A 24,663-nucleotide genomic window follows, 5' to 3' on the forward strand; every position below is an offset into this window, starting at 1 on the left:
TGGATAGTCGAGGTAAAGATGATTTTGTATGCAAAAAATTATACATTATATATTTTTCGTATTCGATTTATCATCGCTTCATCGTAGTTCATCATCGATCCGCGAGCGGCGCTGATTGCGTAAATGACAGGTCGCTCTAGATATCGGATATTCATTGACGCTACAAATACTTCGAATCGTTCCATTGATCAGAGGTGCGTTCCGTTTGACACTACGAAAGTTTCGAAACGTTTGATTGGTCAATCGAAGTGAAGAAATGTTTGACACATAGACTAGCATGTCTATATTATTACTTTGTCTATGGTTTGACACGATCGAGCGATTTGAACTACGTTCCATTTGGCGGTCACTCGTGAAGAAGGGGAGTCATTTTATTTCTATTACATCAGCGAAAATTAAACAGGTAAAATGCCAGGAAATGATATTTTATCTTATATTGTTTACGTTCTACACGGTATCTCTCGCAAGACATGTGATAAGCAGACAAATTCCTCTACCATTAATCTTGTAAAGAGACAACCACTGACTTTTCTGTTATTACATCCCTTTGGCTTTATTACTCTTGTACTTTTATGCGAGAAATTATCCGAGACTACGGAAAATACAATGTTGCATTGAGTTGTCGATGACATAAGTACGTGTAAATATTTTATTCGATGAGAATACGACAATGTGTTTGAATGTAAGAGAGCAAGGTATCCCTCGAATCATTAGAAATATACGGCGACTTTCTCACAATTATACAATATTTACGTGTGCGGAAAATATCGCGTATCGGAAGAAACTATAACGAATAATAATCTATCTCTCTCTATCGAATTATTAATAACCGTAATTAATGGTAGAGGAATTACACAAAGTTGAAATACAATCGAACCTTTGCTTAGTTTACAGCAGGACGTACTCGACTTGCTCAACATTTGCAATCTTCACGATATTGAAACGAGTTGTATTAATATATAGTACATTTATTCTATTACTTTATTATTACTATAATAATATAAAGTATCATATCCGATAAAATACGCAAAAAATATTTTAACACTTTCTTTATTATTTAGTCAGTGACATATTTTAGTATTAGTAAAGTTAAATTATGATAGATTGAAATTCTTAATTCATGATGGAATTATATATTTTATCTTTATGCCAGATGTATTAAATTTACCAAGTAATTAAATTAAATTAAAGCGAAATACGAAATTCGTCGTCTGTAAAAAATATTCGCGTGTTCGTTTCGTAGTAAATAATGCTTGTAATTCTGCAGTGAATTGTATGTATTAATTTTGCTTAAAATCCTCACATCTCTCGATTTATAAATCACAAATTAATTAATGTATGTATTCAAAATATTCTGGATAGTGCGTATTTAAACATCTTGCTTTGATTATATTCTTTTGTGCAATGTTTTAATAAGTTATTTCTAAAAATACACGAATATGCAGAGGCTGTCTCTAAATTTTTTCATATATACTATTAGTGGTATATGGCGGCCTATCGAGTGGTCGTCGAACTGTGCTAAGCTGTTGTATAATGTGTTTACCATTTTTATAATAGTAGCTATGTACTTTTTGATGTTAACTCAATTCATGGATATCGTTTTTATCGTTGATAATATAGATGACTTTGCTAGCAATTCTCTAATGTTTATGACTATTGTCAGTGTTTGTTGTAAAGCCACTATCGCCGTAGTACGTCGAAATGCGATCATCGATTTAGTTGATATGTTGCTAAAGGATCCGTGTAAACCTCAAAACGAAGCCGAAGGGACGATACAAATGAAATTTGAGGAGTTTATCAGGTGAGACCGCATAATTATCGTGACATTTGAATGATTATGATGTAAAATTGACGAGAGAAAGAAGAGATTCTTTTTTCATAAAATGTATTTGTATAATTTCTTTTTATTCGCAGATCTTGCTCGATTAAGTATTCATATTTGTCGACAAGCTCTGTGACATTTTTCACGATAAGATCAATAATAAATATTACGCAGGGTCGTTTACCATTCAGAGTTTGGTTGCCGTATGATTGTAATAAGCCTCTAATGTTTTGGATTACATTTGTCCATCAGTTTATAACATCGATTTTTGCCACTATTATTAGTGTCGGCACGGATACTCTAATTTGCGGACTTTTTCTGCAAACATGCGTTCAATTCGAGATTTTCGAATGTCGTCTCCAATTAGCGATTAATACAAAAGCTCAATGTCCAGAGTATTTTTCACAAACTTCATCGGATAAAGAAAAAACAACAATATCGAAATACATAAAGCATCATCTCAGTATTTACAAGTTAGTATACATTATGTACATTATATATATTTTATTATACACCATAAGCATTATTTTAATTTAATAATTAGGATGTTTTTTATTGAATGATATTCTTGTAACGGAAAATAAAATCACTGACATTTTCAATTGGACATATGTATATTATGATATATAATTTAATGATTCTATTTTCGTCAATTCCGTAAAATTACTAGCTACATTAATATATGTAGAAGACATATATTTTTATACCTTTAAAATTATTTGTAACTTTGCATAAATATTTGATTTTATAAAATCATAATCGTAAGTTACTAAGAATTTGTTTAATTATTTTGTGATTTATAATGACTTGTGTTCTATTTATTATTTCATTTTATTGAATAAAAAGCAACAAACTAATCTTTTACGACTTAATCTTAATATATAGTAAAATTATTTTTTTACTATAGCGACATTCAAGACTTTTTTTGTATAGAACTTTTTATGTAGATAATGAAATCTCGAATGTCGATGATAGAATTCATTATTAATGTAATAAATCCATCATACTATGCAAAACTAATATGAGACAATTACAGTTACGCCAAAACGGTAAACAGTATATTCAATCAGGTACTTTTCTGTCAATTCCTTGGAAGTATATTGCTATTATGCACAAGTGTGTATTATATATCAACACATATTACGGGCTCCGAAGTTGCGACTATGTCAATGTATACTGTTTGTATGTTTGCACAAATCTTCGTTTACTGCTGGTCCGGAAACGAAGTAATACTTAAGGTAATAAGTCACTTGTACAAGTCATTTGTTAATTTGTGTTTCTTGAACAAATAATTTTTTAATTGTTAATTTATAAATGTTTCCGAGACGTATATAATCTTTTTCGAAAACACTTGTTTATATATGTGTGTATATATAAAATATTATAAAACAATATACATAAAATGTACATATAAATTGATGCATAAATTAATGTCATTATTAAATAATTACTTTTTTTACAATTTTAATAGAGTAACAGCATAGGAAATGCAGTATACAATATGAATTGGTTTTTATTATCGATTAGCGAGAGGAAAGATCTCTTAATGATAATGAGACGTAGTACAATTCCTATAAAATTTACAAGCAGCTTCTTGATAACTTTTTCTCTCCAATCTTATAGCAATGTTAGTATTATTGTTGAAAAATTATAATAGAATAGACTTTTTTTTTAAGACATTAGAATAGGAATATTTTCTATTTCGAGTAAGAAAATTATGGTTAAACTTGCATTTTTATTAAAGTTCAGTTATCAAAATTTTAATAATTTATTTTGTTAAAAATGTCTATTCTAAAAAATGTTAATTTTATTATTAACTTCTACATTATAATTTGTTTTTAGGTTCTGAAAACGTCATATTCGGCATTTAACGTATTACAACAGTCCTGAAGTGTAAGTAATCGAGAATGCTTTTACGCTGGATACAATTATAATATTGTAGTTTTTAATAAATTTAGTAATTATAATAATTTTGAAATTGATATCTACAAATCTACAATTTATTTCAGTTTTATTTTCGTTTTTTCTTATAATTGTATATATATTTATCCCTTATATTAGTTAGAAAATAGATATAATAACATAATTTTATCATAAATCATAATAAATATATATTGATTATCAGATCATTATATAAAGGATGAAATTTGGGAAATATTTGTTGAAATATTTATTTTAATTAAACAAAATTTAGATTACATTAATCATGATCTACATAATAACATTGATTAGGATTGAAATTCAAATTTTTATTTACTATATAATTTATTTTACTCTATTTACTTGTTCTTGATTCTCTCAACAGTCATATTAATTTTACATGCAAATATTATGCTTTTTGACGAGGTAAAATGAAAGAGAAATATAACACAATTAACTTTACATATGTTTAATTGCAATATTTACAGTGTATCTTGGAACATTACACAGTAGTAGTCTTAAAAATACATCCTGAAGAGGATATTATTCATATGCATATATAACGTTAAAAATAGTACTTCGATAACTTTATAAATGCACGCTAATCATTAAATAAAACTCGCCAAATTAAATATACAATACAGTTACAATTATTATCGCAACATATACCAAGAAACTTGGAAACGTTCATTTCTCGTTATTGTGTAAGTTATAATTGTCATTCGCATATGCGAAGGTGATATATTGTGTTTAAAAATCATACAATGTAATATAATTGTTGTAATAGTAATTGAATTTATAATTAGGTCATATCATTATTAAATATTTGAAAATTTGGAAATATTTGAAAAATATTTCCATTATATTTTAATGATATTTTATAACGATTTTTCCATATTTCAGATCACACTATCAACACACAATATATCATCATGTTACATTATCATATAATAATGTCATCACGTATTCTTAATTACATCATGTTGATACAAAAATGGTGTTATAAATTTAGTCTTTTAAAAGACACTATTGTAAGCGATTGTAAAAGATGCCAAAACTGTCATTTTTGTTTCGGCATGCAAAATATTTGTGCTGTTGATCAGAAAAAGTATTAAAAAAAAAAATTAGATATCTCTCCGAAAGCGCGACATTCGATATGCGTGTGTCTCCAATTCTACAGATTATCTAATTTATATTCCTCTTGATAGGTCATGGGAATCGTCCAAATCCTCGCGAGTGAATCTTGAGCTCATAGTCCAAGACGCGAGTGCTTTTTATTTATATGCAATCTAGGCCTGGATCTGAGCTATCTGACCTGGACGTCGCGCCGGTATCCTACGTCGAGGTGCAAGGAGGCCGCCTAGACCACGTGTCTCATCATGCTTCGTTTTAGCTGCCGTGCTGGTCTCGACGGAAGTCGCCTCGGAGGTCGGCTCTGTCTCACTGAAGGAAGTGACCTCCTCTTCAGAGGATGTATCCTCCTGACTCTGAGTTGCCGGCGAGGTCTCGGTCACTTTGCGTCGCGGTAGCAACGGCGATCTTCTGATCGATGGCGGCAATGGCGACTTTGTCGTCGTTTTCGGATGCACTTGTAACCGATTACGATTTCGCAATTTATTCAAGGGATTCGATGTAGTCGAGCGCGCCGGCGGACTGGTTTCCACTGGTGCCTGAAGAACAAAACAATTATTATTGTTTAAATGGCTTATACAAAAAGAGGTAATTTGACATATTATTAAAATATTCTTGAAACATAAGTAATAATAGCTTTAAATTTTTATCACGTATACTAGAAATGTTTGCAAATTTTCCATAAGAGAATAGGCCCAAGTTAAGAAATAAGTTTCTCAAGTTTAGTAATATTCGATCTAGATAAATGGTAAAATATAAAAATATGTGTGTTTTATAGTATATAAGCACAATCTCTTATTTATTATAATAAAGCTAGTTTTATTCTTTGTGATTGACATAACTTCTCTGTTCAGAATTTCGCATTTTTACGAACGTAAAGAAATGTCAGGAATGTTTATTTAAAGAAGTATTATAAAATCTCTTTAGATATACTCTCTTTTCATTTCTTTTCTTTTTTTCTCTTTTTCTTATTTTCATTTTCTATCTCGTTCGATTATTAGTGTTCGACATTCATTATTCGCGATGGTTTCGCGAGATCGTAAAGTCGAAAGGTGAAAAGTGATCGTGTGTACCGTCTTCTGCCGGTTGGTTGATGACATTTTGAAAGGCCATCCAGTGAAAGTAAATTCCAAGACAGAACTTTATCGAGAGTGACATCATGGTGTCCTCGTACCTAATTTTTCAGTGTAGCTGACTTAACACGACTTCATACATACATACATATATACAGCATATACATATATATAGAGATAGAATCTTAGATTTGACCTTATTTTTGGCACGAAATCGTTCATAGATCGATATTTACATAATTATACAGTTTGTTCTACAAAGGCCTATTTGTTAAGTAATATTGGTATACGTGTTTCAATCTGAGCAAGCAAGTGTTATTTTCAAGATAATAAAGAAAATCTCTTAGTTTTTTCTTTTATTTACTAATAGATAGCTGGAAATAGTTTTAATCAAGAAATATGATGACGGTAAAAAATTAATATTACAGACCCATGTATTTTTTAATTGTTCTTTACTTGTAGATCAAAATATGCTTTATGATAATTTATTGGAATTTTTTTTAAACAAAAATACTGTGACTTTGAGATATATTGTTTATAAAAAAAATATAGAGATTGTGTCTTAATCCGAAACCATCGTACATCTGTAGATGAGGTAATTTCTTTTCAAAATTTATACAAAGAAATAGCATCCTATAGAAAAAAATAATTTGTATTTATATGTGCTAATATAAATAATACATTAAATTAGGTACCAACCTCGTGCGTCTCCTCCTCGGTTCCCTCTCCGGCCGGCTCATCGATGGCAGCTTCGCCGGATTCCGGCGCGAGCGTTGTCGAGGTAGTCACCTGTCCCGGTTTCTGTCTCAAATTGACTCTGCCACCTGGTGGCCTGATGGCAGCAGGTCTGATTACAGGTGCGCCGGGAAGTCGCGCGCGCACAGCATTCTTCGGGGCACTCGTCGTAGCTTCCGACGCGATTTGGCCGACAGTCTGTGCGCTGGTTTCGGATTGCGGCGCCTCCTGGGACTCGTCGCTCCCTGGTGCGTTTGTGGTCGGTCGTCCGCGTCTTCGATTGATGTTCAATTTACTGAAAGCGGGTCGAGCCGCGGCGGCACCATTTGCCGAAGCACCGCCGTTCGACGGAGTCGATGCCGTCGTTGTCGTCGTCGTCGTCGACACAGAAGTTCTGCTGGCGGAAGGCGCGCGGAATCTGCCGCGACCAGACACTGGTTTCTCCGCGTTCACCGAGCTAGACGTCTCTTTCTGTATGGTATCCTCCTCGATTGGTTTGAAGTTACCACCTGGTCGAGGTCGCTTGAATCCATTGCCACTTAAATTGCCACCTCCGAAACGTCCTCTGACTTTCTGGGTCGGTTCTGATACGGTCGCTTCGGTACTAGTACTACTGCCGCCATTGGACTTGAAGCTGATAGAAATATAAATGTAATTCTTATTGTTTTTAATGGAGCTTATACAAGGAACAAATTTTTACATCAAAACATCTACGACGCGTGAAGGAACGAATAGACGGATACTTAGCTCTTATTGTAAGTAAATTTATATTCATACAAGTTATGAGTGAACGTGTGCGTACCGATTTCTCGAGGCAACTGGGCCACCGATTCCAGGTCGTCGGAATTTTCCTCTTCCTATGGGAATTTGAGTGGTGGTGGTCGATGGTTCCGTGGTCGTCGTCGTGGTTGTCGGTTCTGTTGTCGTTGTTGTAGTTGTCGATGTCGTGGGATTAATAGACTCGGCAACGATCGTAGTGGCTGTAAGTTCCGTTGTCGTCACTATATCGGTCGTAATCTCGTCGTCGGGTATCGTCGTGTTGTCTTGCGTTTCGCCAGCCTCGCTGTTGAACGCGTCTACCAAGTTATTCTGTCCTTGTTGCAGGAAGGCGTAAAGATCCAAAGCAACCTTGTCCATAGTCGACGGATATTCCGTAGTTGGATTATCCGTAGTATCAACGATAGTACCGGAAGAATCCGTTTCGCTTGATTCTTGCTTATCTTCTACAGATGTGCGTTTATTGTCAGGTTTCTCTGGTTCGGCATTCTCTGTATCGTCTTCCTCGTTAGGACGTGGCGGTTGACCTCTGCTCAGTTCAACTTCGGTCTAAAAATTTATTCATTTTGTATTTTGTATTTTTCGCTTAAATGTTAATATTGTGACATTTTTGTCATCAACTGGTAAATTTTTATTCAAATAAACTTGATTTTTTATTTTTATTAAAATATTTGTTTTGTAAAAAAAAGCTTTATTAAATTTTTAGAAAGTAGTTAATTAAAAATCAATTGAAAAGAGACACTGAAAATATTTATTTTAATTTATGTTTAATACTTCAGGTGTTGCCGTGCTGCTTGGACGTCTTTTAATGGCAGGTACCGGTGCATCGTCGATCTCTTCTTCGACAGGAGCGGGCTCTTGAATCCTCTGTGGTCTGCCACGGTTTCTAACTAATTGTTTTTCTTCATTGTTCTCATTAGGAGTAACGCCCAAAAATCTAACAGGTCCCTTTGGCAAAGTTTGCGGAAATTCAGGACCTTCCTGATGAGTCCGGAAGCTGCTGGAATCAACTAGATCCAAGCCTGGTCGCGGTCGATTACTACGGCCTCGCGAAGATTCCGTTGTAGCTGTGTTATGATTTGATCGCGATCTGTTAACACACAACAATCAGGTATTGTTATTAAAGCATAATCTTCTTTCTTTGATAAATTTTAAAAAATTAAAAAATCCTAAATATAGCAAAAATAAAAGAAACAGAAAACATAGAAATCTATGTACATACGTTATGTTACAAAATATAGATATAAATTTTTATTGCTATCTTAAAACATTTTTTATCACTCGATAACAGTTTAAAAATTAATTGCAAAAATTTTATATAATGATATTTAATTAGTGAGTTATGTTTAAATGCTATACTAATTGCAATATATGTATATACCTTGGAGGAAAACGTGTATTTGCAGGTAGCCTTTCCTCGGAGACATCTTCGGTTTCAAGCAATTGTCTGCCTCTATTGCCATTTTTATTCGGGATGACCTCGTTGTTGCTAGGTTCCACGGTGCTCGATCTTTCTACGGTATTGTATTTACTTCTGTTACTGACAATGCCTCCTCTCCTAGGCGCGGAGGTTGTTCTGGAAGGAATGTCGTAAGAATTCGTCACAGCTGAACCTGCCGTACCTGCTTTGTTTTCATCCTCCTCGTCGTAGTAGTAATACACGTATTCGTATTCGTAGTCTTTGCCATTTGGTCCTTTTTTCACCTGTAAAGTATAAGAAATAAGCAAGTAAGTAATTAAGTAAGTAATTTAATCAAATATTAATTTAATCAAAGTGCTATTTTGAAAAAATTCACAAGAAAGAAAATGATATATATTTTTTAATACATATACACAAATTATATCATTAGAAATGTTTTCTGAAGAAATAGGGTTATATATGCATTATAATATTAATAAAAATAATTTTCTATTGCATTTTAATTTACTAAAATAAATATAAATATAAAAGAAGAAAAAATATAATTAATTCATGATATTCGTAATACCTGAATACGAGAATTTGTACCAGCCGGTATCAGGCTTACGTCACTCAAGTCTCCAAAATTTGCATCCGAAAAATGTGCATAACCATTTTTGCTATCTTCGCGAATAATGTTTACGGGAACAAAATCGAAAGGACTGTCTTTATCATGCGCTTCACGTGAGGTTGTCAGAACAGGTAGCATAGTTGTTGCATATTCTGCGCTGAAAATGGGCAAAAATATGGCATCGTTATTAAAGCGAAAAACATTTCGAAATTTTTGTCTTTTATTATTATATTCTCTTGTATATAATTATATTATAAAATTGTGAAAGTTGTATTAAAATTATATTAAAAATTAAAAGTTATATAACTAAACTTGTAATTTGTAGTAAAAAGAAATATTTCTCAAACAAGAATTAAAATACTTTGCATTTGTTTTAGATGTATACAAAGACATGGAGAAAATATCAAGGAAGATAGAGAAAGATAAGAATTGAAATACAAGTACTCATGTCAATTAATTGCTCGTTAATTGTATAATCAGAAATGTGTTAACATATATACATTTCATTAATGGAAATCGTGCGAGCAACAAAAATGTTTTACCTAACGTAAACTCCCGGAATAACCTCGTCCTGTTCGCTTGACGGTCTTTTAGAGTCAACTTTCTTTATTTTTTCATCCTGTAAAACCTTTCCAGTATCGCTAAAATTTTCGAGCTCCACTCGTGCTTGCCTTTTAGCACTGAGAATTTCCAAGTCATCATCCGCGTTTGAGTCTAAACGTCGGACAGGTTCGAGTGTCGCTTTTTTTTCACTATTCTCGAATTTTTGAATGACTTTTTTAGCATATTTATTATCTTTAAGCACAACTTTTTTATCGTCAAAGTATTCGTCATCGTCATCATCATCAGATGGTCTTGCTACATTTCCCGGCAATTTGTGTGCTGTCACGAATTCTGAAATTTTATCAAAATTTATAATTTTTCATCTAAAATTCTGAAAATTGTATAAAATTTAAGGTTTCTCTCGTTTGAATATTATAAATATGAAAAGTTTATGATGTATTTTTATTTTATTTGTTAAATGTGTTAAATTAATTTGTTTTGCATTTGAGGATATTTATGAATTAATATATTAATATTTATTATAATATATTTAATTTTTCTTTAAATTAGATAATGTATATATAAAATAAATAAATACCTTCAATTTTAACAGCTCGGGGAGGCTGATACGTTGTTGCCGCAACATATTTTGTTCGAATCAAATTGTCACCGGATACTGGCACAATATCCGATGGATTGTCAGCTAACGTGCACGCAATGACGCCATATATTCTGTAAGTTTTCATACAAGGATAATATATCTACATTGATTATTTTTTAATTTCGCAAAATATTTAACCATAAGTTTTTATAAATACTTTTCACATACATACATGGCAGCAAAAATCTTTTTTAAACTTAAATAACATATTACGATACAAATAAAGTTTTTTGATATTTATTGAAACGAAATTTTTGATCGATTTAATGTAAGACTCGTTCTGCTATTAATATTTACGGTATACAGATCTGTATGAATGTATGATTAATATAAAGAGAAAAAGGGAGAGAATTATCATAACATTGTATGGAACAACGAGGCATTATTCGCGAAAGTGATAAGACGTACATATGAGATGTAAAGAGGTGAAATGTAAATGACGAAAGAATGCGTATAGCTAATACAAAGCTTGACATGGTGAAAGTTCACATCTGATCCTCGGAATCGCGAACTGAATCCAACTTGCTCGGTCTTCTTAACTCGATCCTTCATAGTCTATTATGCGAAAATTAAAACTTACATACGCTAACACGACAAAAATATTTCAAGGATCTATAAAATTTTGTAACTTCATATAAAAATGAAAAAGTAGCTTATTTTTATTTTATAAAATATTTGCTTTGTTGAAACAAAATATCATTTGTAGAAACAAAAATAATGAATTTGACATTTTTTTTATAAAAAATCTTTTTATTACTAATCTATATAGAAAAAAATATTAAGTACTGTTAATGCAATCTCATTCGATTTTCTGTCAAGATGCACGAAATTGATTGCGGAACATATAACGGAATATCTTCCCAGATAAACTTTTACTATATTAACATTTACTTTCCTATTACGACATATAATATCGATAATATTTCGACATTTTAGAAATATTTCCTAAAAGTAGTTTCTCTCGTGTGAATAAAGAACTTCTTATAATTTTCTTAGAAAAAGATTAGAGACCAGTTTCGCAGGAGGTCGTAGAAAAAGCAACGAGAGAATGATAATCTTTTAATTTCATAGCATTATATTTGCAAATCAATTTCCTCCATAAATGAAGGAGAGTCGCTTTTGAAATTAATACAAATGTCAGGATTTTTTTTTTCTTTGGCAAAATATATGGTCGTTGCAAGGCCGTTATGTGATCATGGAATTGACATTTTAAAAAAGCAGTTTCTCTGGCGTAATATCGTTTATATTCTTTTAATGTAAAACTGTTAGGATGATTTTAATATTTTTTAATCATCAGTTATAATTATCTCGCTATAATATCATTTTTATATTAAAAAATGTAAATCACATAGTTTGTAAAAATAAAACATCTTTTGCGTGAAAAAAGTTGCATGAGAAAAGAATTAATATATTTCATATTTTGTTCATCATGTGTGATTTTGCTCTTTTTTATCATTGCTAATCTTGCTGTTATATTTATTTATAAAAACTTTTTTCGATGGATAAAATCAAAAGGAAACATTTTGGTTTTATCACATTAACGTTAATCACATGAATTCATTATTATGTTATTAATTTGCTGTATTCATGGAGCAGAGAAATAAGTATACGATGATAGGAAATCGCTGCTGAATGCACTCACCGTTCCATTCGAATGATCTTCCGGTATACAGGAATAACTTACAACCGGAATACATTTGCAAATAAAGTAGAACGAATTATAAGACACTTTCTTCACTTCCTTTGTTCATAGTGTACGATCGGATCAAATATAGGATTAATAAGTGATTGTACTTAGTTTTTTAAGCTAATTCATAACTTTTTTCATTACTTTAAGAGTATTTTTGGTTTCAAAATTTTTTTGCAGCAATCAAATTTTAGCTTTCTATTTCAATATGTAGTTTCAAACAGATTACTAAAATTTTGCAATGCGTGCGTTATCTATAAATAATTTTTGATTACTCGACATTTAATCTTTAATTTAAAAAATTTTTTTTAGTATACCTTGATTTATACTTGAAAAAAAATAGGATCCAAATTTAGGAAAAAATTGAATTTTTTCACAAGTTAATAGACTGTTTGAAAAAGTTGTTCTTTTTCCAAATTATTTTCAACTCAAATGGAAATAGTTATTGATTTTGATTATCCTTTTGGTTAGTCCTTTTGGATTTAATTGTATCCTCCTCCCTCTTTCTTTCTCTTTCTATGTTTACACAAGTTTTAAATTATTTTAAGTTTTCAGATTGCCAAATCTTGTTGCGAGATGTAAGATAAGCGAAAATTTCCAGTTTGATAATGAAGGAAGCAGGAGACATAACGAGACGTTCCATAACTCAATTTTACACTGAAGATGGAGGCTTCATGCTGGAATTTATCGTGAAACCATATGGAGAAAGTGGTCTCGCATACAAACATATCTGCATAAACATACTGCATACGTAGGTATCTCCAGTGGCACGAGACACTGTCGTTACATAAGTCATAATATTACCGCAAAAACCTATTACTAACTCGTAAATACGTATTTTTTTATCGCCTACGAAATGCTATTCTCTACACAGAAATTTGTTGAAAGTCAATCAAAAAAGGATGCAAAAATTGAATAATTTAGAATTTCTTTCAATTTTCTTCGCGCCCTTATCTAATTCATCATAAGTGAGGAAAAATATATTTATATTTCGTATGCAACATTTTAATTATATACAAAGATTCAATGAAAATTTTATAGCATTGTGAAACTTTTTTCATAAAAATCAATTAAAAACTGAATTGAAATATTTTTTTAATATTCTAGGAATTTTCTAGGAATTCAAATTTTTTAATATTCCACGATTAATTTTATAGGATTAATTTTATGATTTTATCTGATGTTTTAGTAATAGACATGTTATATTTATCAATTCCTTTTTTTGACAAGACTATCGCAATATTTGCAGTCTATATTTGCTAATAGTAAATACCATAAAATAGCAATGTAAGTAATGAAGTACTTCATGGCGCAGTGATCTGTTGACCTAAACTTTCTACTGTCTACACAATCAGTTCTGTTTTCAATTATACGTACAAATATATTGTATAAAACAATAACAAAATTATTTAAAATTGTAATTGATTAGAGAAATATATGTATACGAATCAGAAAGAATTTTTATTATCTCTCAGAAAGAATATTTTTCTCACGTACATTGCTATTTTATTATTATAATTAAATAAATAGCTTTCTTTTTTATGTTAGATTGTATGCAGATTATTATAAAACATACTATGAAATTATAATGCAACTAATGTAATAATTTCGCTAGGAAGAGCGGTATAACTTCATGCATTTATGACGCTCTCGCCAAACTTGAAAGTAACATGAATCCTAAGCGCGGATGATTGTCTGACTATTACTAGCTTATTTTACTTCGTGATAAGTTTCGTTTAAAAAAATCTCTGATAAATAAATAAAATTAATAATTTAATCTGATTCGATATTAATGTTGAATCTATGTTACTTTTCTTTCTATCTGTATTACTTATCTACATACTTACTTTTAATTTGGATAAAGATATTTTTTATAGAGTATATATGAATTTTTTAAAATTATATATATATATAAAATCTCTCTCTCTCTCTCTCTCTCTCCCCCCTCTTTCTTTATATTTGTTATATATATATTCTCTTATTATATTTTTTATATTTGTTTGATATAATATTTTAAATCTATTTATAATTAATCATCTTTTTATATTTAAAGGATATTGAGTTGTATATAATTAGATTATCACATATGACTATGATCCAGTTGAACTGATTTCTATTTTTGATTGACAGTTTAAAATTGAAAGCACTACATGTGTTTAAAAGTTTCTCTTAAGTAAATTATATATACACATTCTTCTGAATGAAACTTTGTAATCGGCGCATCCAACAAGAGAGTGAGTCGTTGATTGTACGCACCTTTCGCTACGATAACTCTCGTAACTCAGAAGCGTAATATCTCTTGTCCATGAAAAGTTGCTTTCTTTTAAATCGATACTCATTTATAATCATTAATCATAAATCAAAGTAAGAGTTTTGAACAAGATCTTTTTCACTTCTCGAGTACAAGCTATAGGAAACACTGATATTGATATAAATCTTAAAAACATTGTAGGGTAATTTTCTTGATATGTTGGCATATTCTTATTATAATTTTTTCAAATAATCGCTAATGTTAAAAATCACGATAAGATAAAATTACACAGTTTTGTCTCACATTTCTAAACAAGTTGCAATGTTAATTTTTTGTATTAACTTTGTAGATATTATGAAATTATAATGTAAAAAAACAAAAATTAGTAAAAAATATATAGAAAATTATAAATATTTAATGAAATTTGTATAGAAATAAATAGGAAATAATTTATACAAATAAAATGCATAGCATGCTGCTAGATAGCGATTGCATCAAAGTACGCACGAAGTGTCGATTAAAACTCAATTATTTTTTTCAATGCATGTAACAAGAAAGTTTGTTTGAAATTGAGATTTAGACGAGAAACATATTGCAAATCCGAGCCTAATCTTTTCTTTTCTCTTAGGCATTTATGTCTAAAAAAAAGTTAAATACATACGCTATTTTTATAGCATCAAATTATTTTCTAGAAAATAAGAATTTGACACAGTGTCTCTTCTACAATGGTCAATTTGATAATGTTTAAATTTTCCACAGATTTATTTGCACAAGAATTTAATTTCTTACTGATTATGAGATCGTTGCCAGATATTATAAATGGAGGAAATGTAAAGGATTAATTGCATTGATTGGAGTACTCACAAAAGCACGCTTCTGAGCCACATGTCTGCACTAGATACTGTTCTCCTCGCCTTTCTTCGTCTTACTTTCGTAAAACAGTAGTGTCAAGAACAAAACTTCTCGATGAATCAGTTCGTACTGTCTAATTTATATTGGCACTCTCTTGATAATATCGATATATACTTTCTCTGCGATTACTATCGAATTTTATATATTGTCACCGGGCACTCGCGATCATCTCTGTCTTTTTTTTTCGATCAGTCGCGATCAACACTGGAACCTCTAGTCGGACGCAAAGAGATTTACCGTTGATCCGTTCAATTGTTCACTGGGTGAGCCGTTTCTGCAGGACGTGACCTATGTACAGTTTCGTGACGTGACTTCGCCGACGAGGCGCGAAACGAATGAACGAACGATCGAGCAAGCTAGCGAACGGCAAGGCGAATGCACCGAGACAGACGAAGAGAAGGAAAGATCGAGTGAGAGTGCACGTGTGTATGGAAAGGCAGACAGAAGAAGAGAGAGAGAGGGAGGGAGAAAGAGAGAGAAAGAGAAAGAAAAAAAAATGGAAAAAGGGGTATTAAGTAAAAGTAAGAGGTAGCCGAAGGACGTGGTGAGGGTATGAGAACGGTGGCGAATGCAGGCCTCTACTTATACCGCCACCCACCACGTCCTCCTGGAGAACACCCCACCAACTTAAAAGTGGACACACCACGTCGAAGTCGACTCGATTCAGCTTGGCACAAGTTTCCGTCTATACACCAGGAGATCATCGGGAAGATCCTGGCTGACGTTTGCCTCTCTAGCAGCTTAGCTTTCGATCCGACTTCTCTCGTCTGATTTAATTTCGCCAAGCACTGTTTCTACTAAAAAGTTTAATTATTATACATGTATTGTCTTGTTTTATCTTTAATCAAGAATTGAAAATGATGGGAAATTTTGACGAGCTGAGATTTTCACGCTAAAGATACGCGAGAATAATGTCTTATTTAAAAAATGAGCAAGTTTCAAGCGTAATATATATCCGGGATTATCGATACTTATTTCGATTATTTTCTGCTTACTGGGCTAGATGCTTCTAAAATTTTTCTGTTGTTAAAGTTAACACATTACGTAATCTTATCTTACCATTTCTCTCTTACCGTTAGACTCTTCTCCAGTTGAAGATGCGCATGAAGAGATTTCGTGGAACATCTCGATTAAAACAGATGCTTTCGCAAAATGCAGTTTCGCTTGAATTAACTACATCGAAAAAGCGGTTTTCTCATTAAGAATACGGAACTGATCGCATCGGAACTATTCTCTCGTAGAAAAGAATGACAAAAGAAGAGCACGAGTCCGTGAAATATAAAATAGCTCTTCTTTTTCAAAATAAGCTCTTGTCTTTTTCAAAAACTAGCAAAACAACGCAGAAATAAGTCCACCGCCAAAAATACCAAAAGCAAAACGCGTATGAAAGAATCAATAATTATTATTGGAGTCATAAGCTACTGCAGCATCTTCTCGGGAAAAGAGAAGTTTTCTTTCAAGTTCTATTTTTATTTTCCTTTAAATGAGAAAACTTATTTGTTACCATAAAATATTCTTGTTTTTTAAATATCGAGATTTGATTCGTATTAATCTCGTTAGCGAAGAATCACGCAAGACTGGCAAACTTTTTCAACGATAAGTTACAAAGATAGTAATGTCAATCATCATTGTAGATGTCAAGGCCCAGTGAAACCGACAGCCATATAAATTATATCCAGTTTGGAGTGTCAAGCCGAGAATCAGAAGACGGCTGCGGTGTTAAAGATTTCTGCGTCTCCATTGCGTAAGAAGAATGCCAAAGGACCAGACTATGATAATTCGTGAGCCAGAGAATATTAAACAGTTATATATTGATGCAGTTGTTTTTTTTCAAGAATTATTTTAACAAAACAACAGAACATAGAAGTTTAAAAATATGCATTAAATATACACTTGCGCGAAATATCTTAAACAAAATATTTCTCATGTGATAGAAGAATTAGAAAAACAGAATTAGAAAAAGAAAAAGAGAAATTTTTTCTCAAATATGTGCAATGCAATATAATATTTAGAGAGAGAAAAACAAAATTATTTGGAAATTGAAAATGAGCAAATGTAGTGTCAGTGGACGCGAAGATAAATGCAATTTTATCCGTAACAGTAGTATACTTTGCATCAAGGTTGGAACGTGGTCAGCGTTCACTTTGTCGCATGCGCGTATAGCTATTAGTTCTATTATTAGGATCTTTTGCATTAATCGCGTTTGCAAATTTCATGTTTCTTATCATATATTCATAGATACAAGACACTTTCATAGTTGTTTACCGTATTGCCACAATTATTTTAATCTATAATAATTATTTCGTGAATAAATTTATATTTAAGTAGCAAAAAAGACTAGATTTAAAAATATGAACTGAAAAATGAAACTCAATTCAGAAGTTGTTCATAATTCTAGACTTTGCAAGACTCCCATGAGGAATAGAATTTTTAAATATTTTCTTGCTTCTTGAATATGTAATTATTGATAAGATATATAAGTTATCTATCAAACATTGATTTTTTTTTATTTTGCGTTTCAACGATTGCTTGCAACTCGCGGATATGCGACCAGAAGAGAATCCGCGGTGATTCTCCGTAGGCGTGTAAATTTACACGTAATGAACGATGTATGTGTGTGTACATATATCTACGAGACTTTCTCTTGACAAGGAGAGCACCCGTGCGTGCTTCTCGGGTAGGTAAGCACGCGAAATGCGGGAGAACAATGTCTTTTTTCGACGAGTTATTACACCACGAATGGGGTGACATAACTACGAGGTTCATTCGTCGGAACAAGCTCCTTGCTTACGTAGACCAGCATAACTCTCAAATATTGCATTGTGCATCGTACGGAACGGAGAGCTTGTAAAGAACAATATTTGAATCGCCAGATCTGATTTACTACGTAAGAATAGTAAGAAAAGAACCCAAGTAAGAATCAAATTTCTATTATAAATTTTTAGTTAGAATCTAAAACTAAAGCGACATATCGATGTCGGTATCTTTTTTCTGTTCATACAGTAACGAGAAGATATTTATGATGCCTATATTTAAAATTTGTATTATATAGACGTTGAATCAACTTGAAGATAATTGTCATTCATCGCAACGCGTACAATATCCGCTGCAACGGCGGACCTTCTACGTGCAAGTCGAAGGCTAAATACGGGAGGTCATTGACACTGCGTGCTGTAAATACGCTTCTGATGCAGTGTACACGTGAAAATTGCCGTTGTCCAGTAGCCTTGTATCGAATAATAATGACTTCGATCACGCTGACAAAATCAAGATCGCGACAAATAAATCGCACGTCAACGAAGAGAAAAAACTAAAATCTCAGGGACGACTTCCCGCATTAATGACATTTCTGCACTCGTCTGGTACTTGTCTGCTTTATGTTTGTCGAGATGTAAAATCACGTTGAGCGTTTCGTACACTCGGCATCTATCAATGGAAAGGGCAGAAGACACGAAGGACGGACATGAAAATGCTCGAAAATTTATTTGCGAGTTATTAGGAAAATATATTACAAAGAGGTATAATTTATTATAAATTTAATAGACATGAAATGTAGGTAAAACGACTCAATACACTTTGCCCATCGATTGTAAGTGATGTGCTCTTTCTTTCTATCGATAAAATGAAGGACTTGCCGTTGCCAGCACCGCTTTGAAACGGTTTCTCGATCTCGATCGCGTGTTTCTTCAAGCCGAGGTCATTGGTACACATACGCGTGCACTTTAACAGAATCGAAATCATTGATATATACTCGTATGTTCGAGGGAAACGAAGAACCTTGACTGCACTTTCGCGGAACTTGGACTGCATCCCAATCGACCTTTAAAGGACCAACAGTTTTCCCAATACTTTCGAAAAGCAGTTATATCTCGATATACTCGACCAGAATCCATAGCGCCTCCGAATGTAAAGACACCTTTAACACGTATGTATTATTGAGACTTTCCAAACTCGATGGAAAGCCTGTCTTTATCTGCGATTTTTTCATCATTTATTTCATGTTTCATTATCAAATATAAACAATAAACGATGCGAAGTAAAGTATTCAATTATAAATGTTTTAAAAAAATATATAATTTGTAATTCATTTGCAAAAAGCTCTTGATCGTAATATATATTGTAATTATAGAGAGTTATAGATTCGTCTTCTTGTCAATCATTGTATGAAATGAAAAAATAGAGCAAGATTTTCAACTATAAAACTAGAAAGTTGACGTTTTGATCGCACACGATTTACTGAGGAACATGAAACGTGATTAATTCATGTAAAAGTATTGTAAAAGATGGCGATTCGCCAGAGAAGTCAGCATTTCGAGTAATCGCACGTTTGAACATCAAACGAAACCGATTAAACGTAAAAGGATTACTAGAGTTGCTGAATAGCCAAACAAGCAGCTGTTACTGCCAATGAGGTACAGAAAGTGCCGTTTGCAATTCGGATTCACTTTTACACAAACTTTGTTTTCTCTTGATACATATATATTTGTCGTTTCTATTATCGAGAAATGTAAAGCATGAATTATGGATTTTTGTTGAAACATTCAATTAAAATAATTGATCGTTACCTTCATAATTTCTATATATATAAGATGTTTTTTTATTCAAACTTTTACTAAAAATATATTTATTTTTATATTACATATAAAGAAATTAATAATTTACATTAATGATATAAAAAATGTAATGAGCAATAAAATATGACATATTTATTTCGGTTTTTCGGAACAATGTTTTATATATTAATTATTTTATATTAACTACATATTTTATTTATATTGATGACAAGAAATCAGTATATGGTTACATGTAAATTTTTTTAATCGTAGATAGCTATTTGCGGAATCTTTGAAGAATGCGATAAGTCAAAGTGAAATCTCGACGTTGCAAAATATCTTCTTGCATATCTAAAATTGAACACGACTAAGCCATTCAATGTTAAGGACGGGATAGGACCGGAATTTCCAAGGTGCGTATAAATATTAATGAGAAGGCGCAAAAACAATGGCGTCATTGGCGAAAATCGTCTGTGTACTGTAAAATAGTGTGCTACACGACTTTATAATAGGACGTGGAAATAGGACAATTTTATCGGTATTTATTAAATAAATGGATTTAATTTGCATGTGTATGGCATTGCATTCATAATAATATAATTATATTTCGATATTTGTTCACACATGAAACAGAAACAGAGAATGGAAAGTGATATGAAGTTTTTAAATTTTTTCGATCAATTAATGTGACTGGAGGAAATTTTCGTATTTTTACGAAACAAATTTCTCTGAATCTTGTTTACTGTACCCATTTTTTACAAGGCCGAGTCAAGGGCTTTCGCCGTCATCAATAAATAAGCGATAGTAATAAAGCGTTTTCGATTTCGTTGGTAGACGATGATGAAATCCGTTGAGGCGCCTAAAGGAATTTCATGGAAAGTGCCTCCTACTCGCTTTTATCAGGGAGATCGACCGGTTCAGGCGTTTTCCTCCTCAGCATTCATCCCGATACTCTCTCGTTTGACGTGAGTCATAACTAATAACATGTACGCGTTTCTCGCGAAATAATCTTTGCGTTTTCCATTTGCAAAGAGACATTTGTCACGAGCTTATGGAAGACGCGCGACATTTGTCGCGTGAAAGCAACCGGTTATCTTTATTTCTCTTATGTTCTTTAAATGATCATTGCATTCCCTTACGTAAATGCTAATATGTTTTTTTATCATAAATACAATAATCGAGATAAAACTGGTAAATTATAAGAGGACTAATTGTTATATTTTGTTTGACAGCTTCTTTTTTTAAAAAGAAAACAGCGACATTTTTATCTTCATCATTTTAATTTGCACTTGTTATATTACAATAGACTATTTTTTGTTTAGCTTGTTTTTAATATTTTACAACTTGGAACAATATATTTTCCGTGAAATTTAAAAGTTATCCATGAAACCAGATCTTTGTTGTCATTTTTTTTAAATCTGAATTTTCATTCTTCTATTTCGCAGATATGATACATCTAAATAATGTATCTAGTCTAACGCGCACTATTAACGTGCTTCATGAAATACCGATCAAGAATCACTCGTAGAGAAAGATTTTGCACATGGCCAAGTATTCCGGTTTCGCGAAACCGGATATCAACTTGACCCACTTTATAATGATCGCAAAGTTCTACATTTCGTTTTATGCACATAACGTACGCACATAACGTACGCACGGATGTCGTAGAACTATCATTCGACTAAGAGGAAACAAATAAAGAGGCAAAAATAATGGTAATAATATTATTTCGATATAAAGATATTGATAATTTTGCTGTTAAAATTTTCAAAAGAGATTAAATGGCATTTTCAATGATTAAAAAGAATCTTGTTCTCTCTTCAATTTATTATGCTAAGTATAATATGAAATAACATAAGAGGGGCATCACTTCTTTATTGATGATTAGTTTTGTCATACCTTGAGTAGTGACCTTAACATTGACATACTGACGCAACATGTAATACTTGCGTATCGTATGGATGCCTAATATGTATTACAATGGTGATCGTGTCGAAAACGTTATAATTATATTGTCACTCATATACATATCGCTTATTCTCGAATTAATATATTAATTCCATTTATACTTTTAATTCCATTTATATTTTAATCCTTCGTATTCCTCAAGAATATGACATTCGTACTTCGCGAATGATTCGCATTTATGCATTACACAATCGGGTATTTAAGCGTAAAAAGTTGAGTAAGAAATTGAACAAAAAAAAATTGAATAGCTTTAGTTGATATTATGCGGATTTATCATTGTAGTCGTTGTTAGGTAAGCGTTAGTCGGTTTAACAATTATAGATTTGCAACGGTAATTCCGATTTTATCGAATAACTTTGTATAATTTCTACTTTCTCGTTTCAATCGCGTAATAATACGCTGTTTGCGTAAAAAATTCTCTCTCTGTCAGATTTATTGGGATATATAATACAGTTTAATAATTACTTTTCTCACTTTTATTATCGCGCATTTTTATTCTCACGTTGGTCCTGCATGTTCAACGCGCCTGGCCGGATGCGGTATCAGGGAAAGCGAAAAGGATCTCCTCCACCGATTGAGAGAAAGTCCTTTCCTCTTCCTCTCTCCGCGTAGTATTTTATTTTTATTTTACCATCTCGTGTTATTCTCATACATTGATTAGGATGTAACTTTAATTGCGGCCTTGCTCGTTAACATCAACTTTATGATTCTTATCTTGATTTTTCTTTGACGCGCGAAAGGAAGACTATGATGAATGAGACGTGTTTGTGATTGTAAAAATCGATATCAGATAGATTAATTAAATGGTCAATATGTGTGTGACATGCAATTTTTCAATGTATAAAAAAAATTAATAAAAATTTATTTTTAATTTGCACAAGAATGAATAGTATTTTAGAATTATTATTAGATATTGAAGAATATTAAAGAATAATTTAATTCTCATCGTGCAGAATATTTTATTTAAAATAATGAAGTGCGAATAAAGATTCTATAAATCTCTTTGATATTATTTTTAGAAAATAGAAAATAATTTTATTTTATTTTATTTTTAACATTGAAAAAATATAATACTTGTATGGAATTTGTTTGCAAATTATTTGTAATTGAGTTACATTAACATATAGGTAACTTGTATTAATATATTTATTACCTAATCTTGAAATGAATATGTTCGCGTCATCTTGACGCGGTTTCTTAAGTAATCCTTCGTCTCGTGAAGAATAATAGATCAAGAATATCTCTTCTTAATGCAACATTTCTTTACTCTTGCAAATAAAGTATAATTACAGGTTATCTTAGTGAGCGTGCAATCGACAAACATACTTATTTGTTCTTAAAGGATATGCATTGCTACAATTTGTGCAATATGCTCTGAGTTATAATACACGTATTTCCATAATTATTTCCTCATGTCGCAATGAGCATTTGTTGTTGGCGACAGCGGACGCGATTGCAATTCGTTGAAATCCATGTATATAATTACAGAATCATATCTGCCGCGGGAGAGCATTTCTTCTATCGATAATATTATTATATTTATTTTAAATAATTTATATATTTATATTTTTACTTATTTTAAATCTAAAATTAAAAAAGTCGAACTTGAAATAAATTTACAATTCCAATTTATATTTAGAAATATTATACACATTATACATATATATAATTTATATAAATGTGATTTCTCTTGCAATTTTTCTTACGGCATTATCGAAAGGTCAACTGAAGACTCGTTGCATTGCTCACGGATATATTCCTGTTCACACTTAAAAGTTGTACATTGTAACCATCTCAAGCAATCATATTTAGTTATATAATTGAATGTAATCTGACGATTTAATGCGAATATACTTATACAATTATTTCATCATTATAACAAAGATTTAAAAATAAGTGACATGCGCACATATATGTGTATGTACATACACAAATTTCTGTTTTATTTTAATTAGATTTTAATTTTATAGAATAGAATTAACTTAGCATTCTTTATTACTTAATTAAACTTAAAACATAATTATCAACACGTGTTAGAATGAAAGAAAGTTGCTGATAGTGTTTTATACAATATCCGTTGTCCTCAAATTTAGTATAAAATTTGTAGACAAAGACTCGATCAGAAAGAATGCATGATGTTCCAAGATGAAGTTAGATTTAACCTTTGCCATAATAACAGTATATAACAGGTAATACACCTTTCCGTGTCGGCAGAGAAGTTTGCGCGTGCAATCCAAGAGATCACGACATCAAAATTTCTCTCCTTTCACTGCGCACTATTTTTTTCGAAGACGGAAATCGTACTTTTCTTCCTTAGGAACAAGTAGCGATAACGATTTCGCTGTGAGGGTGGCGAGGGTGGCAGATAGTTACATTAATGACGGAGATCGAAATGGGAAATTCCTAATGGAGTGTCGCCAGATCAAGGATAAAGTGAACATGGCTCGATTATTCCAGAACGGAATAAAATCTTGGACAAAATTTTCTACCGATTACGCATCTCATGATAATCATTTATTATTATAATGAAATATTAAAATATGTGTTGAAATTTCACTGAAATTGCTATGCTAATTTAACAGTAAAATAATGTAAAATAA

General features: G+C 31.7%; 2 protein-coding genes and 1 long non-coding RNA gene across 3 annotated transcripts; 2 read left to right on the plus strand and 1 right to left on the minus strand.

Annotated features, from left to right (window-relative positions):
• The first annotated feature begins 1,400 nt into the window (after positions 1–1,400).
• On the plus strand, positions 1,401–3,804 carry LOC145965031 (odorant receptor 4-like). Its single transcript, XM_083088286.1, has 5 exons — positions 1,401–1,801; positions 1,915–2,295; positions 2,859–3,060; positions 3,294–3,449; positions 3,665–3,804. The coding sequence occupies exons 1-5, from the start codon at positions 1,440–1,442 to the stop codon at positions 3,710–3,712; spliced, it is 1,149 nt and encodes a 382-aa protein (XP_082944412.1). The 5' UTR covers positions 1,401–1,439; the 3' UTR covers positions 3,713–3,804.
• Positions 3,805–4,199: 395 nt separating this feature from the next.
• LOC145965030 (uncharacterized) lies at positions 4,200–16,101 on the minus strand. Its single transcript, XM_083088284.1, has 9 exons — positions 15,495–16,101; positions 10,630–10,763; positions 10,031–10,382; positions 9,447–9,645; positions 8,840–9,162; positions 8,233–8,548; positions 7,484–8,007; positions 6,646–7,315; positions 4,200–5,412 (listed from the first exon to the last, which is right to left on the minus strand). The coding sequence occupies exons 1-9, from the start codon at positions 15,515–15,517 to the stop codon at positions 5,032–5,034; spliced, it is 2,922 nt and encodes a 973-aa protein (XP_082944410.1). The 5' UTR covers positions 15,518–16,101; the 3' UTR covers positions 4,200–5,031.
• Positions 8,824–24,553, plus strand: LOC145965032 (uncharacterized). The gene is made up of 11 exons (XR_014436591.1): positions 8,824–9,186; positions 9,866–9,928; positions 10,645–10,765; positions 12,928–13,130; positions 15,390–19,060; positions 19,171–19,467; positions 19,672–19,954; positions 20,369–20,508; positions 20,930–21,060; positions 21,541–21,810; positions 24,381–24,553. It is a non-coding gene; the product is annotated as an uncharacterized LOC145965032 (long non-coding RNA).
• Positions 24,554–24,663: the final 110 nt, after the last annotated feature.

The sequence above is a fragment of the Camponotus vicinus genome, unplaced genomic scaffold, assembly GCF_025532165.1.
Source record: "Camponotus vicinus isolate PSW18456_S1 unplaced genomic scaffold, iyCamVici1.0 SCAF_14, whole genome shotgun sequence".
NCBI classification, from domain to species: Eukaryota; Metazoa; Arthropoda; class Insecta; order Hymenoptera; family Formicidae; genus Camponotus; species Camponotus vicinus.